This window comes from Dendropsophus ebraccatus, chromosome 1, assembly GCF_027789765.1.
Source record: "Dendropsophus ebraccatus isolate aDenEbr1 chromosome 1, aDenEbr1.pat, whole genome shotgun sequence".
Taxonomy (NCBI): Eukaryota; Metazoa; Chordata; class Amphibia; order Anura; family Hylidae; genus Dendropsophus; species Dendropsophus ebraccatus.
In genome coordinates, this window is record NC_091454.1 from 181,466,610 (window position 1) to 181,483,841 (window position 17,232).

Sequence of the window (17,232 nt, forward strand, 5' to 3'; positions counted from 1 at the left end):
CCCCTGACCAACTCTCTTAACATTGCCTGACATTAGCACCCCTCATTTGTATGTTTTCCTTGTTGGTTTTTAATGTATTTTCTCAGTCGCAGTTCACTGTGTTGTACGATTTTATGTGTGTTTTTTTATCTAATAAAGTATTTCTTTGATATGTTCAAAAATCATGGAGGTTCAGTTTTTTCTATGTAGGTGTTGTGTTCATAACTAGAACCCAGTATTATTATATTAACACTATATCCCTTCCTCAGATCTTACAATATAGTCTGTAGTGTAGGGGAGATCTGCTATATCTGTATATATGTGTATATAACTTTTTCAATAGCCCGTTAGCCTGCAGCTTGCTCTGCCCTTCATATGGTCGCCACATACAGCGGGGACACGGACGTTTTTGGGCTCCCCCCACCGTATGCAGTGACCGCAGATTCTCCAGTCCGGTTCTAAAGTTTTTCAGTACCCGCCCTATAAGACGTCCTGGCGTATAAGAAGACCCCTGACTTTTGAGAAGACTTTCCTGGGTTAAAAAGTAATCTTATGCAGGAAAATACAGTAATTGCTGCCCAACTATCCTTCATTGTCTTAATGCAAAACTCCCAACATGATTAATTACTGCAATTAAATGATGTACTCACATTGCATTACTGCATGTGTTAAACCAGCCGAAAGGTTCATCTGTTTAAAGCTGCTTTAAAATTTTGTCATCAGCTGCACATCTTCCTGTGTAAAAGTAGATGTGAGACATATGACCATAAAGAACAATGGACAGCATGGATATACATATATCCGTGCTGTTACTTTCCAGATCACTATCAGTCTATACTTACCTCGCTGCTTGTGATTTGGCATCTCGCTTCTACAGTCCACAGGTTGCTGGCTGTATCTTTAAGCTGCCTCCTCTGAAATAATTGATAGCTGCAGTAGGCAGGGCCTAAAGATACAGCCGGCGGCCAGAGGAATGGAGAAGCCAGATGCCGATACACAAGCAGCATGGTAAGTATAGATGCTTGTGACCTATAGGGTTCATTAGACAAAGCAATTTTTCCCTTTTCACCAATTAACGATAAACAATCACAAACCAGCTGAAATCATTCACCATAATGCATGAAATGCCAGTAGTCATTGCGATTGTTATTATGATCGATCTGTGAACGATTAACAAGTGATTAACAATGATATTGTAGTAAACTTTAAAGATGCGATCAACGACATATGGATCAATTTTCGTTAGACATTTGATCGTTACCTGCAAGCCACAAATTACACTGCACTACCCCAGTTTTGGACAGGGTTTAGCCCCATTCAATGGGACTGATTTACAACCAGGCAAACTTTCTGCATGGAACATGTTCTTTATCCAGATGGACTTCAAATATACAGTAAGAAAAATGCACCAGACAGTTCACAGCGTGTACTACAGTGCATATTTCCATTGAAAACAATGAGATGAAGCAACACTCGTGGGTTTTTTTTTTTTTAAACGTGTATTCTAATGCGCATTGAGTGAAAAATATGCTGTGTGAACGTATAATAGATTTGCCTACAGTAATTTCCTCTTTTACCTAAAGGCTCTATTAGAAAAAGCAATAGACTTTTAATGTGCACCGATCTACGAGATCAATGACAATGATTTCTGACAACAGTTCAAAGGTTTACATTAAATGTTTCTCCCTCCTTGATTTTGACATGTGGTTGAAATACGATTTTGCACAGTCTGAGCTCGAGGCTATGAGCTGCCTAGAGCATAACTGCTGTAAAGTGGGGTCAGACAACTATAAGATATTCAGAGATGAAAGTGGGGTTGTTTCCTTACAGCAACCAGTCCAGCTTTCCTTTCATAAATGTGATTGGTTGGTATTGGGGACAATGGTAGAAGGATAGCATTGTTTGCTTACATGCTCTCTCTGTAGGATGATTTGTACAAGTAGCCTTGGATGAATGGGATATACATTAATAGAGCAGTGAATGAATTCTGACCATACAGAGCTAACAGGCCCAACCCAAATAATCAAAATAGGGTATGCAACCAAGGTAAAACATTATCATAAGTCGACAAAGTCTTGACAAAAATTTAGGTAGAAGCCAGACGCAAGACTGCCTCTCCTGGTGTCAACCAAAGAACACAAAATGCTTCATAGCCTTCACAGAACGAGAGCGGGGGATGCAGGGAGGCGAGTAAACTGATGACCACACACATCTTAAGGCCCTATTACACAAAGCGATTACGGGCTGTATACGGTTGATAATTGTCCCGTGTAATAGAAGACGACAGCTGACATGAATGATGTTGGTTGATCGTTGCAGTCGTTCGTCTTTTAACATATTGAAAGACAAACGACTCATATAGTAGCATTCTGCTGCCTCCGCTCTGTTAAACAGGAGCAGCGGCAGCAGACCGCTAGTATATGCCATGCGCTGCCTGGACGATCTAGCGATCAGCCCCCTGCACCCCCCCCCCCTGTACTCACCCGTTCACTGTCAACATGTGTAATAGTGCCGGCAGCAGGCGGGGAAGGAGGAGCAAATGAGCGCTGACAGCGCTGTCCGATGTAATAGGAGGGACTTCCCAAAAGGGCACTGCACCCTGGTAATATCCTTTGTTCGGTTTATTAGTCATATAGTAACAAGGCAAAAAACGAGGATGTAAACCATAAACACAGTCTCTACAGGCGGCCAGTATTATTAACATTTCTCATACCTGGCTAGCCAAATAAATACAGGAGTATAGAATAAGGAAACGGGACTCACCCAAACCCATCTCTGCACACCACACATTTGTCAGGATAACCGAGACACTTCTTACAGTTTTGGTGACACTTGAGACATCGCCTAAGGCCTAAAACAGAGCACAATCAGAACTATAATACACCACGGAGACTAAAGTTATATCAATACGCCATATGCTAAGAGAGTACCTAGCTAAAGGTTTACCACCATGATTATTTCAGGGGATCTGTCAGAATAATCTTTTCATCTGGTTAAACAGGTATTCCCAAATCATAAAGAGACAGTATGTTAATAAGATATATATCATCACTTTATGATCATTCAGGTCCAACCTTTGGGATCTCAAGCGACCCTGACAACTGCTTTTCTAGCACAGCTTCATTCAAGTTAATAGGTCCAGATGAATGCACAGCTGTGTGCCTAGGAGGACTGCTGAGCAAAGAAAGAGTGCTGGACAAAGCAATTCTAAGGATTGGTGTGGGTTCCAGCGGTTGGACCCACTGTTCATAAAGTGATAGCATATCCTTACAACATGACATCACAGGGGCGTTCCGGTCAGAAGAAAAAAACAAACTTTTGATAGGTCAAAAGTTTTGATCATTTGAGGTTTCACTGTTGAGCCCACCTACTAATGAATAGATATAGTGGGAGAAGTGCGCAGCTTTGCTCTTCAGTCCCCGGCTTGCTGCTTGATTCAGCTGGTTGCAGAGCATGGGCTCCAGTGTATATCTAGAAGTGCTACTCCCATATCTAGATCACTATATATCTTAAGATTAGGAAGGGGTCCCAAGACTGAGACCTGACTGATTAAATCTTTTGATGTCTGTATAACGCATCAAACGTTTTAAAGTGACAGTAATGCTTTGAGGGCCCTATAGTTCAGGTCAGAGATACTATGACAATGAGCTCAAAACAATGTTGTGCCGAGGTCTAATTACACAGTAAAAAGAACACAGCTGCTCATGAATACGCTAGACGTCTAATAGCTGCCCTTAACAGGCAGAATATTCTCCTGACAGATCCGCTTTAATTATCGCACTAGTTACTACGCTCTCAGACAGGAAGTCTGGTACCCTCCACCTCAAGATTCTCTACTTCACAATCATCACACTTTCATGTGACCAGGGCAGCTCTAACAGAATGGAAACATTATTAAACACAAAGAGCACATTTGTATATATATATGTATAAATGTTTTAGAATATAAAACATATAGACTTGATATAAATATAGTCAAGAGAAAAAAAATATATTATATATATATATATATATATATTATAGATACACACGTATACAGTGTGTTTTTTTAACACAAACTTTTTATATGTGGTTAATATGCTAAATTATGGTAAATACAAATATGCAAATGAAATGACATTTCTCAAGCAATGGACCAAACAATGTTGCGGCTTTGTGTTTGTTGAAACACGGAAACATATATTAGCCTATTAACCTAATTATATAGAACTATGTACTTTATATCCTTTTACATTTTATTTCCTTAGGAGATTTCTAAACTTTGCCATTAAGAAGGCGGCTGTTGGAAAAAAATGCTGTCAAAAAGGCATATGACTGATTGGATACATGTTATATTCGCTTATGCTGTGTTATCTAGTGGGCAGTAGTGACTTATAATAGAGCCCCTTCCCATCACCCATACCAGACACATGTTTACACATACTAGGCGGTTCTTGAACTAAATAAATAAAACCTCTTGAAAAAAGCAAAAAATCAATAGTGGAAGCTGGAGGATACAAGGGCATCTGTATGTGGATAGGGAAAAGAAAGACCATTTACTTTCTTCAGCATAGGCTCCCGCTGGACAGGATGTTGTACAGATATTGGTCTCAGGTTGAAGGTAGAAGCCTCTCTTGCAGGAGCTGCATTGATTCTGTCCCCGTCCAAAGCAAGTTTCACATCCTCTGTGGCATCGCCTACACCTCCTACCAGGTACATCAGCCACGTATCCCAAAGGACAGGTACTCACACATTTCCTGCATAAACCAGAACATATCATCGTACAGGAATAAAGTACACAGCCTCTTACAAAGTACAAGAATAATGGGAAAAGTGAATAATAAGAATGGTAATAAATGGATAATGCACCCAGTAGCAGAATATTGGGTCCCTTAGGGCTCTATTCCACTCTATTTTCCCCTGCTCTTTTCCATCATATATAATTCTGAGTAACTGCAACCTACAGTTACTAAGTAACTTACATCTTACAGTAACTAAGCCAGCACTGGTACGAGAAAAACTATAGCTGGAACAGCACTGGTTTAGCTGGGAGCTCAGGTGGTGATTGCTGGCAAAAAAGGATAGATAACAGTACGTAGACTAGAATGTACAATCTCTTCACAGTCCAGTCTATATAGCTCGGTGTTTAGATGCTTCTTGCCTACAATAACTATTTCCTTACCACGGACATTGTCTGTGACTATACAAATATCTAGTGTTATGGGTGGTTACAGCTTAATCTCCGGAACATTTTCTTAATTACCTGCCGGATTTTACATTTCCAAGACTATAGTGGACACAGTTGAGACACTGCTCTGTACCAGGCCCGTCGCATCCTCTGTCTCCGCACTCTGTGTGGCACGGACCTTGGAAAGAAAGCATGTTTGTTACCAAAGAATGTAACATGGATGTGCAGAGAATAGGAGAGACTTACACTGAGGCATCAATGTGAATATACACAGTCCAGTCACATTATTATGATCATTTACTACTTTAAGAGTTGCAGCGTTCAGCTGATGAAGAAGGTTGTGTGTTGTCAGCTTGCTTGTTGGGTATACAAGGTGTCTGCACACATATCCCTTATTGTTATCATAGTAAAAGGAGCTTTTCATTAAAGTCGCAAAAAGGGATGATTACTGGCTTTTGGGCCAAGGGTGGCAAAATTTCTGGAACCGTTCACATGCGGAGCACGTCTTTAAAGTGTACCTGTCGTTATAAGTTTCAAAATCTAAATCAACAGTGGATGTGATATAAAGCAAGTTTGCAATATACATACATTATTTTTTACTTATCATGGAAAAACATGGCACTTCCAGTTTTCTGACTTTTTCTCAAAAAACAAGAATCAGTCAGAAAACGAAGTCCTGTGTCTCCCAAATCATCTGAGTGCTCATAGAGAAGGCAGTCATGTCACATTGATCAGTGACTCTCTGTACTGGCCGGAATTCCTGTTTAGTCTCTTTTATACAACCAGCACAAGTCAGAAAATCTGCCTTCAGAAGACTGGACCTGGATTTCTGGTAAGTTCAGCTTTGTTTTACAGCATGATAACAACAATCAAAATTATTAATGTAAAGTGCAAACTTGCTTTATATCACATCTACTGTCGATTTAGGTTTTGAAAGTTATAACGACAGTGACACGTTAATGTAAGTGGTTATCAATGTCTACCATGGTGCACAAGGGTGCACCAGCTCACTGTTAAAATGAACCATGAGATGTGCGTCTGAATCAGATCCGTGAACCCTACTAGGTACGGGGCTCCAACGCAGATAGATGATCACTGCACCTCCTCTAATGGAGACTTCATTTTTACAGCAATATCGTAAATGGCAAAGGGTTGTCCTCTCCCATTAGTCATGTTTTCTGGGTGGGTGTTGGCATGTCAGGTGAGGAACACCAGAGAACACCCTGGAAAAACACAAGCTTCTGGTGGCAGCATTTTTGTGGCACTCTCTTGGCCACTCATCCATGTGCATTAACCAATTTTTTTTTTCCTGGACAACCTAAGACTAAGCAATCCCCGAATATTACATTTCAGAACATGCAACAACCAGACCTGTGTGCTTCCATCCTTTCTTAAATGGTAAAACGTATATGTTATTGCAACACTTTCTCTCGAGCTTTTTGACAATAGGAAGTAACGGCAAAAGCATCTTCACAGACTATGGTCACAGTTTTTTTGAAGACAGAAATTGCTGTAAACATCCCATTTTTGCCTCTGCTGCGGGGAGCAGCTTAGTCTCAGTTTACATTCTTTATCTTTTCAACATTCAAGCTGCAAGTTCAAGAGTGAATCCCAGCAGCTCACCTCATACATTAAATATGTGTCTAGTCTGAAACCAAATAGAAGCAGTGGGGAAAAAAGTTACTTTCCCTTCAAAATTAATAAATTATCTTGAAGACATGATACAAATATCAAGTCCCGTCACATCCCTGGCCCTACCCTGCCATGATGCCATGCACACATGAGATCTTCCTCTTACCTCTATGCTCCAGTCATAAAATGTTAGTGCAGGAGGGTAAAGAGTAAGGAGAAAAACCATCAGCATTGTATGCTATTTTGGGTATGTGCTATGCATTTTGCCTTAGAATGAGAATCTTAATAAAATTTGTTAAGGAGTTTACAATAATCCTTAAAAAAAAGTTTGTGTTTTTTTTCCTTCTTGGAGCATTTATATTTTACAAGGTATTTTTTCTGGGCATTTTCTGCAGGTCCATAATACATGCATGGTGCGTGCAAAGGTTTTTTTAAAAAATGTACAGCTTTATTATACTGAGGTTCAGAGTGATGACAAGATAATTCTACTGCTATCACTGCAGTTATTGAGTCCCTAAGAGCCCTTCCATACTGTACAGCTATTTCTCATTCTCTCTGTCAGGCAGGTGGGGGGCAGAGCTAGATTGTTTGCCAAGATTTATCAAGGTGCATAAAATAGACACTCTCCACAGAAGAATAAAAGCAGCGGCAACTCACCGGTAAGTGAAAAAATGGTCGCTTTTATTCCAGATCAGGGGCAGACAAATACAATGCGTTCTAATAAAATTGGAGCTACGACTGTTTTGTGCTGTAGTGCTTCATCTGGTGCATTTGTGAGCCAGATCAACTTCAGCAGACACACAGCCAAACATCACTCTCCAGCACACAGGACATGCTAAGCCTTGCCCCCACTTCCTGTAATCACTCCTGCAGTCTGTTACTAGAGACCAATTTCTCCTAACAGTTTACATTCTGTAATTAATTGGGAATTTTGTGAGGCAAATTTTCTAAACTGTAGTGAAGCCACAAAGTAGGTTTCCATTTTGAAAAACAATGAAACTATTGGAAAAAAAACAAAACAAAACAAAAAAAACCCTACAGACAGCTTTCTATGTAGAAGCACAATTGTATGATAACACAGGGGTAAAGCAACTTTATACATGCAAAAAATATTGGTATTGACATAAAGCGCAATGTTTGGCGATCCTTTGTATATATGGTTAGTACAAGAAAAATAAATAGTAATGGCTACAGGTAAATAAATGGTTGTTTTTACCTTGTAGTTGATTGTTTTGGCGTAGTTCTCGGTAAGCGTTGGTAAAAAGTAGATCTTTTTGCAGATGTTTGATGCTTGGTAACATATGTTGGCAATAAGATGGTGGTTGTAACCTCCGCTGGAGGCGCCCCGGCCGGCGGCACTACTACGCGGTGGGTTACGTTGATGTTAGCGGTTCAAAAAATTCCCGGGAAGGCTGAGTGACATCACTTACTAGTACGGGAGCTCAGAGAGACCGTACTAGTAAGTGACGTCACTCAGCCTTCCCGGGAATTTTTTGAACCGCTAACATCAACGTAACCCACCGCGGAGTAGTGCCGCCGGCCGGGGCGCCTCCAGCGGAGGTTACAACCACCATCTTATTGCCAACATATGTTACCAAGCATCAAACATCTGCAAAAAGATCTACTTTTTAACAACGCTTACCAAGAACTACGCCAAAACAATCAACTACAAGGTAAAAACAACCATTTATTTACCTGTAGCCATTACTATTTATTTTTCTTGTACTAACCATATATACAAAGGATCGCCAAACATTGCGCTTTATGTCAATACCAATATTTTTTACATATATTACCCCCAGTGAACCTACGGGTGTTTGCTTTCTGACAGTGAGCAGCAATACAGTGCAGCGCTAGTGAGGGGTTATTATAACCTCACTCTTTTTATTTTGATCAACTTTATACATGCATGACATACCCTAGACTTGTACCTGAATACTCGTCTTCTTCCTCGAACTCCAGGTGACTTTGAAAGAAGGACACTTTAGATGGCTCCATATCACTGGCTGATAAATCCAGCGTTTTAGATCTTGAGTGATGAAAGCTGAGAGGGTTATATGGATGCTCAGATGTACCATATAGAATCAGTGTCCACTCCTTCAACTTCCCTGGAACATAAATTTATACCTTCTTATATACGTTAGGCAATGCAGATGGATGTCAAAAAGGTACAATATTTAGCAGATACAAAGTCATGGTGACAATCTAATGCCTGAGGAGATGGCTTCTTAGATGATGTATACAAATCTAACAAAGATAATAATAAATCACTTAAGAATCAACAATTTCATGGATCCAACCAGCATGGCTTTACTGCAGGCCGATCATGTTAGTTTTGGTTATGTCACAAAAGTGCTGGATGAAGGTGCCGTGGATATCGCCTATCTGGACCTTAGCAAAGCCTGTGATACAGTTCCCCATAAAAAGCTGATAGAGAGAGAACTTCAGCGAACGAATGTGGAATTACAGCGAATGATTAACAATTATTTTAGTTTAAGATCTAAATTAGAGATGAGCAAACCGGGTTCGAGTCAATCCAAACCCGATCGTTCGGCATTTGATTAGCAGGGGCTGCTGAACTTAGATAAAGCTCTACGGTTGTCTAGAAAACATGGATAGAGTCATTGGTTGTATCCATGTTTTTCACATAGCTTTAGGGCTTTATCCAAGTTCAGCAGCCCCCGCTAATCAAATGCCGAACGTTCGGGTTCGGATGGACTCGAGCATGCTCAAAGTTCGCTCATCTCTAACCTAAATCATCGATCAACAACAAACTAACAATTTTACGATAGTTGTCTGCAATTACCCAGAACGATTATCATTAAAATTCTAATGATATAAAGATTTTTCGCACGATAATCGTCCCGTGTAATAGGGCCCTTAGTCTCTGGATAGTTCAGTGGATTTGTGGTTGGCTGAAGGATTGATATCAGAGGGTTGTTGGTAATGGTGTATATTCCTTTTTTTTTCAACATGTTTTTATTAAATTTTTAGACAACAATGGATAGGGTAGGGTAGGGGAGGGGGTGGGGGAAAGGAGAGGAACTGGGTGGGGGGCGTGGCATAGGTTGCCAAAAATAATAGATACATCGACCAGTAACATACAGTAGTCATACAAAGCACATTCATGAGCCAGTAACAGTGCAATGTCAAACTTATAAACCAGTTTCGTACATTGTGCCAAGTTTGGGGAGTTGTTGTGAAATGGTGTATATTCCGAGCAGAGGCTGGTTACAAGTGGTGTGCCACAAGGGTCTGTTCTGGGTCCTGTTCTATGTTTGTAAGTGACATAGGAGAAGGTTTGGTAGGTAAGGTTAGTGATATAGGATAAGGTTTGGTAGGTATAGTTTGTCTGTTGCTGATGACACAGCGTGCAATAGGGTTGATATTCCTGGAGGTGTCAGCCATATGGAAAATGATTTAGTTTTCTAGATAAGTGGTCCAAACAAAGTTTAATGTTTTCAAATGTAAAATAATGCATTAGGGGAGGAGGAATCCTCTATCAGATTATCTTTTGGCAGTTCTCTGTTTGCAAAGACTGCAGAGGAGAAGGATTTAGGGGTAGTGATTTCTGACAGCCTTAAAATGAGTCACCAGTGCAATCAGGCGGGGTGTATGCTGGGGTGTATAGCTAGAGGTATAACCAGTAGGAAGAGAGAGATTGTGATCCCGCTGTATAGAGCTCTTGTGAGGCCACATCTGGAATACTGTGTCCAGTTCTGGAGACTTCACCTAAAAAAGGATATTGATAAAATAGAACGGGCCCAAAGACAGGCTACAAAAATGGTGGAGGGTGTGAGGCATAAACCATATCAGTAAAGACTTAAGAATTTCAATCTGTATAGACTGGAGGAAAAAAGGGAAAGGGGGGGACATGATTAAAACCTTTAAGTACGTTAAAGGACTAAATAAGGTTCAGGAGGGAAGTGTTTTTAGTAAAAAAAAACTGAACTCAAGAACAAGAGGACACAGTGAGAGGTTATTTGGGGGAAAGATCAGAAGCAACTTGAGAAAATATAAATTTACTGAAAGAGTAGTAGATGCTTGAAACAAACTTCCACCAGATGTGTTTGTTATATCTACAACAGAATGTAAACCTGCCTGGGATAAACATATATCTATCCTAAGATATTAAGAATGGAAATACTAAAAGGGCAGACTAGATGGACCCAGTGTTCTTTTTCTGCCAACAGTCTTCTATATTTCTGTCGAGGTTGCATCATTAGGAAACAGCTGCTGGAGACTGGGGCACTTCAAATGGAGTGACCTGCACTTTCTCCAGACCTGAATGCCAAAGAAAACCTATGGGATCGCCGCAAAGAGGCTCGTAACTCTGTACTCCAGATCATCAATGACCTGAGGGCCGCCCTTCAAGAAGAGTGGGATGCCATGCCGGTGGAAATGACCACTGCATGCTTGTACTTATATGCCCTACTTTCATGATATAATATCACTGTAGCATGAACCTTTTACATTTCTCGTAAATTTTACCCGCAACACAAATATCCCTAACTCTTTGTGAGTAGTATATATAAAATGGGAAACATTTGTCGGGAAAGTTTTGCCACCTTCATCTTGTGGGGATATGTACAGTATTAAACATCCTGAATTTATGCTAGCCGGATATTCTGTATATATTTCCTCTATATTGATGAGGGTTAATAGTGGGGGGTGTGGCGTTCACATACTACATTAAATATTCTTCGAAATTGTGACTCATCTGTTTATCACACAAGGTTATTTGGAGCGTTTAAAGTCAAATTTGTGACAACTTTAAAATATGAAACATGGGCACTACCATGAAGTCTATGACTGCATGAGGCTACTTTTCATATAAAAAAACCAAATATATACAAAAATATTACAAGTCACATGATGCTAGTTAACCTTCAACATGTTTTGTGAGGACAAGATCTAAATTTGGATGAAAAAAAGGAAACAAGCCAGGAAGCTCACATAGCCCAGGGTGGGCAGATGACTAGCTGGCAGGGCACAGGAGCATTTTGAAATATAGTCACATTTCTCCAGTAGACTTTCACCTTTCTCCAAATGTAATTCTGACACTTTGGGTGATTTCATTTTACAGCGTTTACTCGGCAGTAAAAATGACAAGTTTATTCACTATGATTACAACCATACCAGATTTATATAGTATTTATGATGTTTTACAACTTATACAAAAGTCTAAAACTTTTAACAATAACTAATAACTATGATGTCTCCATTGGGATTTAGTATTTTTTCTTTTATAGTGTTCACAGAGTTGGATAAATAATGTGTGCATTTGTGATGCAGTGATATCCATTATGTCTTTTTTTATGGGAAAAGGAGGGCTTTGAAATTTTTATTACTCTTTTTTATATATTTAAAAAAAACTTTTTTTTGTTGTTATAATTTTGGTGCGATCCCCTGACTAGAGATGAGCGAAGAGCTGTTTGATCTGCGCTCTGCTCATCAAGCCGCCAGCCTTTCAGAACTGCTCCGCTCCCTGCCGCTCCCTCCCTGGATGCTGGGAAAAGCTGGATCCTAGCATTGGCTCAAGCTTTTCCCTGGCACCCGGGGTGAAGCAGAGCAGCTAGTACACCCTTTGGAAATGTATGAATATATTAAACAACTTGGTGTTACCATTTCCCTTGGTATTAGTGCACACCCATCCAAACTCTGACAATTTCAGCACTGATTGGACAGTATGAGTGTAAGGACACACCCTTATGACAAGGGAACTGCCCAGTTGTCTTTTTATACATTGTCAGGATTTACTGAGTGAGACAGGGCATGGGCATAGAATTGGCTGTTCGGGCTTAACCCATCTAGATTAATTGTAATACGCTAGATGGCTGCCTGCTTTAAAGGGTTTTTCAGAGCAAAAATTACTGAAGACCTATCCTTTAGATAGGCCGTAAATATCAAACCGGTAGAATGCCAATACCCAGCAGCTCAACTCCCATTTGAGTGAGAACTGAGCTGCAGTAACTCAGAGTGACCACTACATGTATGGATCCATCTGCCTCACTGTCTATGGTAGCACCATGGAACTGGCAAACAGACGATCACTGATTGGTGATTGCTAAGCAATGATTGGTTTGTATGGGCAACAGAGCGAATCTTACTATACGATGTGTGATAAAATTTCCTCCATATTCCACCATAGGAAGGCATGCCAGCTGATGCGAGAGACAGATAAGACATTTTGGGCATCAATCATAGAATAAAACTGTATTACATTGCACCCAGTTAAATAAAGGGCTGACATGGTCGTGCTCATTGCCACATATAAGCAACTCTTTGCTTAATAAATTAAGCTATGGAGAGTGGACCCTCTCTGGCTGGGCTCACATGTAGTATATAGGTCAGGATCTGTAGCCAAACCCAGGATTGGATCCAACACAGTAACTAATGGAAACATCTGCACCTTTGGACCTACTCCTATAACATGTATTATGACTAGAAATGAGCGAGTAGTACAATATTCAAAAACGCAAAATTTGATTTGAATACTCTGTGATGCTCGACAATTCAATCGAATATGGAATCCTATTGAAGTCAATGGGAGATAGATGCTTGTTTCTTGAAAACCTAAATTTGACCACTCGGAGTTCATCAAGTGGACATTTACACCTGAATGAGAAAAATGCATCTTCACTTTACCCTTTGGGTGCCACACTGTAAGCAGCGTTCTGTAAAGATGCTGTATACTGTAAGGTGCAGAACACCAAGCAGTTTAGCTGTTTTAGTAAAGTTAGTTAAGATTCACATTTTCGAATAGTCGATCGGAAAAAAAAAATCTTTCGAGTAGTGCAATACTCGATTGAATAGCTACTCGATTTGAGTATTGCTCGCTCATCTCTATCAGGGCCTGATTAAGGTTGGTGGAGGCCCTGGGCGACAATTTTTTTGCCCCCCCCCCCCATCCCCCCCCCATCCCAAAAAAAATAAAAAATAACTATACTGCAATCTATACAGGTGGCTGATTACTATAGGCGACTTGGCACAGACCCCTTCTCACTCCTGGCTGTGTGGCTCAGCATCCTCCTATGTTGTGCATGTGATGGTCACTGGAGGCTGCAGTGCAGAGGAAGATGCCAGGCCTAGAGACAGGAGCGGGGAAGGTTGACTATCAGGGTGTGTTCTCACATTGCATTATTATCACAAACACAATGTGAGAACCCAGCACCTTCTGTGTGTTCTTACCCACTGGGTAAGTAGCGTCGTTCTGCTAGATTGGCGCTCGCTTACAGAGCCTTTTATAAGGCTGGATCAGCCATCGGTCGCACATCACTATTAAACGTAGCGATGCAAGGCCGGTGGCAGATTTTTGAACATGTGGGGACATTTTGCTAGGGAGAAGCAGTGTGGGTATTATGGCTTAGAGCAATATAGTCTAACATTTTTTTTTATTTTACCCTGGGGCACCCCTACCGAATAATGTGCTAAAGAATACAAAAAAAAACAAAAACATCATTCAGTTACTCACAGGTGATGTCTTCTTTGATCTGAAGTGTCACTTTCCTTTTCCTCTCCATCTGGCCTGGACCACCATGATGATTTCTTCCAGCTACAATTCGTCTCTTTAGAACCTGCGAGACATAACATCTTAGGCTCCGCACTTTTTCAACAACTTACTTCCTTTTTCCCAACCTATAAGGTCTCAAACAGTAGCAATTCCACTTTTTGGTGTGATTTCCAGTAAAGTGAGTAAGTACTGTATGTGAGTTGCCCGTGTATGTAGAATTCCCTTGTTGTGCGCCCAAATAGTTATAAAGTCCCTTTGTCCCCATATAGTAGTAATGTCTCCCGCTGTGCCTCCATATAGTAGTAATGTCTCCTGCTGTGCCTCCATATAGTCATAATGTCCCTGGCTGTGCCCTCCATATAGCAATAATATCTTCTGCTCCTGCTGTGTCCGCACTTAATGTTATACTGTGTGCAGATGTGCTGTGTGTGGGTTAGCTGCACCTGGGGCAAGGAAAAGTACTTGCACCTCCAGTGCCCCTAGCATTGTAATTAACGATTTAGTGGTGCTCATGTAGCTATCCCCTGTGGTGTGCTGATAGCTGTAGTTCTCCCCTCCCCCATCCCCTGTGGTGTGCTGATAGCTGTAGTTCTCCACCCCCCAATCCCCTGTGGTGTGCTGATAGCTGTAGTCCCCCCCCCCAATCCCCTGTGGTGTGCTGATAGCTGTAGTTCTCCCCCCAATCCCCTGTGGTGTGCTGGTAGCTGTATCCCCCCCCCCAATCCCCTGTGGTGTGCTGGTAGCTGTATCCCTTCCCCCAATGTATCCCCCCCCCCAATCCCCTCTGGTGTGCTGGTAGCTGTATCCCCCCCAATCCCCTCTGGTGTGCTGGTAGCTGTATCCCCCCCCCAATCCCCTCTGGTGTGCTGGTAGCTGTATCCCCCCCCCCCCCAATCCCCTCTTTGTGCTGGTAGCTGTATCCCCCCCCCCCAATCCCCTCTGGTGTTCTGGTAGCTGTATCCCCCCCCCCCCAATCCCCTGTGGTGTGCTGATGTAGTAAAAAAAACAAAAAACACTCCACTCACCTTTCCTCGCTCGTGAGCTGGCCGGGCCCTCTGCCATCTTCTGCAGCGCACGTCTTCTCCGGCAGGCGGCCCGCCAGAGAGAAGAGGCGTGCGCCGCCTCACAGGAGCTCACAGGCACAGCGCTCTCCTGTGTCTTGCGGCAACCGGACACAGGAGAGCGCTGGATGCCATAGGCTGCATTCCCACGTTCCATGATCCTGACTGATCACGGACGTGGAATGCCGGTACCGGAGTCCCCCCGCGGCCGGACAGCATCTATAATTAGATGCTGGGAGTGGGGGAGACTGTATTCATAATTGCCGCGCTGTAGTAACAGCTGATTTATTACAGCGCGGCGCTTATGAATACAGTCTCCAACGCTCCCAGCATCTAATTACAGATGGGGTGGCTCCGGTACATGCATTCCACGTCCGTGATCCGACAGGATCACGGAACGTGGAAATGCAGCCATAGATGCACCAATCTGAACCCGGAACTCTGATTCCGGGTTCGGGTTGGTGGGGGCCCCTTTGTGGTGGGGGCCCAGGGGCACGTGCCCCTGGTGCCCATTCCTTAATCCGGCCCTGTTCTCTATATATGACTTTATAACTAAATATGTTATAAAATGTTGAATTTGCAGTGTATTTCAATATATCGCCTACAAGAAAGTGAAATCCACCATGACTACTAGAAAAGAACATGACATCCCCAGCATGAGTTTTTCCTCTATTATGTGAATAGGGTTTGGAACGTGGGTGAGTTCCTGTGTAATATCTGCACTGAAAATGATGCGTCGCTCCCCATGATACTCTCAGCTACAATACCTGCAATTTATAATCAGATTCAATTCCCTGAAAGGTGACCACCTAATGTCTCAAAACCTTGTTGTACATCACTAATTCATCCATGCCCAAATGTTAGTGGAAAACTGAGCACATTAGTCGTCCCCTAACTGCGAAAAGCAGCGATATGCTAACTGATCCCCACGGATGCTTAATGAAAGCTTTCCATAGTGTAAGCCAGCAAATGAAGCTTCGAGCTTCAGCTTCTTCTTGGTTGCAGTAAACAGTTAACACCACAAGCTGAGAAGTTAATGTGTGTTTTTGCCTGAAATGTTTTGTTTTCAGTGAGAGAAAACACATAATATGAATAAGCACCATGACTAATGCTCATTATAGACTCATGTTCTCACCCATCCCGGCCTATTCCTCGCACACTGACAGATGTTTAACATATCGCTGTTTGATCTGGGTTCAGCACGTGGGCTGACACTCCGCTTCTTATGCAAGTTGGCAGCTGTTCCTCACCCACCCGAACGTACAGCTTGTGGTCAGCGTCCTCTCGGGGCCCCTGATTTTCTCTATTTAGCTGATGTCAAACTGGGCTCCTCCTTATTAAGCAAGTTGATGGTAAGGGAGGACTGAGACGGAAATGGCCTACACAGAATGTTCAGATCTTTACTACTTCAGGCAGCCAGAATAATCATATAGTAATTTTATCATCAAGGGTAAAATTTTTAAAGACTCATAAAATATCAAGTCTATGGTGATCTATCTTACAGATGTACTAAAGTTCCCCAATGAAATCCTTAAAATAGGAGTCATTTACTCAATGATTATAAGTACAGTAGAATACATACAGTATTATATGCCAACCTGAAATCCACCCCAATGGACTTCAAAGTGCCACTTACTGGGCATATTGTCAGCTATCTAGTTGAGGTCTAGAGTGTTATTAGAATATTGGTACACAATGTAGTAAGATGGTTGGGGTCTCATGAAAGTGACTCTGTACCCACAACCTGCCCACTGCAAACCGCTTGTACCTTCCGATAGCTGCTTTTAATACAAGATCTGTCCTGTGGTCCATTCGGCAGGTGATGCAGTTATTTTCCTAAAAAACAACTTTAAAACTTGCAGTCCTGTGTCAAATTAGAG

The 17,232-nt window shown here is 41.7% G+C and overlaps 1 protein-coding gene across 3 annotated transcripts in view; it reads right to left on the reverse strand.

Moving 5' to 3' along the window:
• PCSK6 (proprotein convertase subtilisin/kexin type 6) overlaps positions 1-17,232 on the reverse strand; it is a 319,024-nt gene that overhangs the window by 18,023 nt on the left and 283,769 nt on the right. For all 3 annotated transcript variants that reach the window (XM_069985423.1, XM_069985426.1, XM_069985416.1), the window contains 4 exons: positions 8,710-8,886; positions 5,222-5,324; positions 4,519-4,715; positions 2,743-2,830 (listed from right to left, as the gene is read on the reverse strand). In XM_069985423.1, coding sequence (XP_069841524.1) covers positions 2,743-2,830; positions 4,519-4,715; positions 5,222-5,324; positions 8,710-8,886 — 565 coding nt within the window. The remainder of the gene's footprint in view (positions 1-2,742; positions 2,831-4,518; positions 4,716-5,221; positions 5,325-8,709; positions 8,887-17,232) is intronic.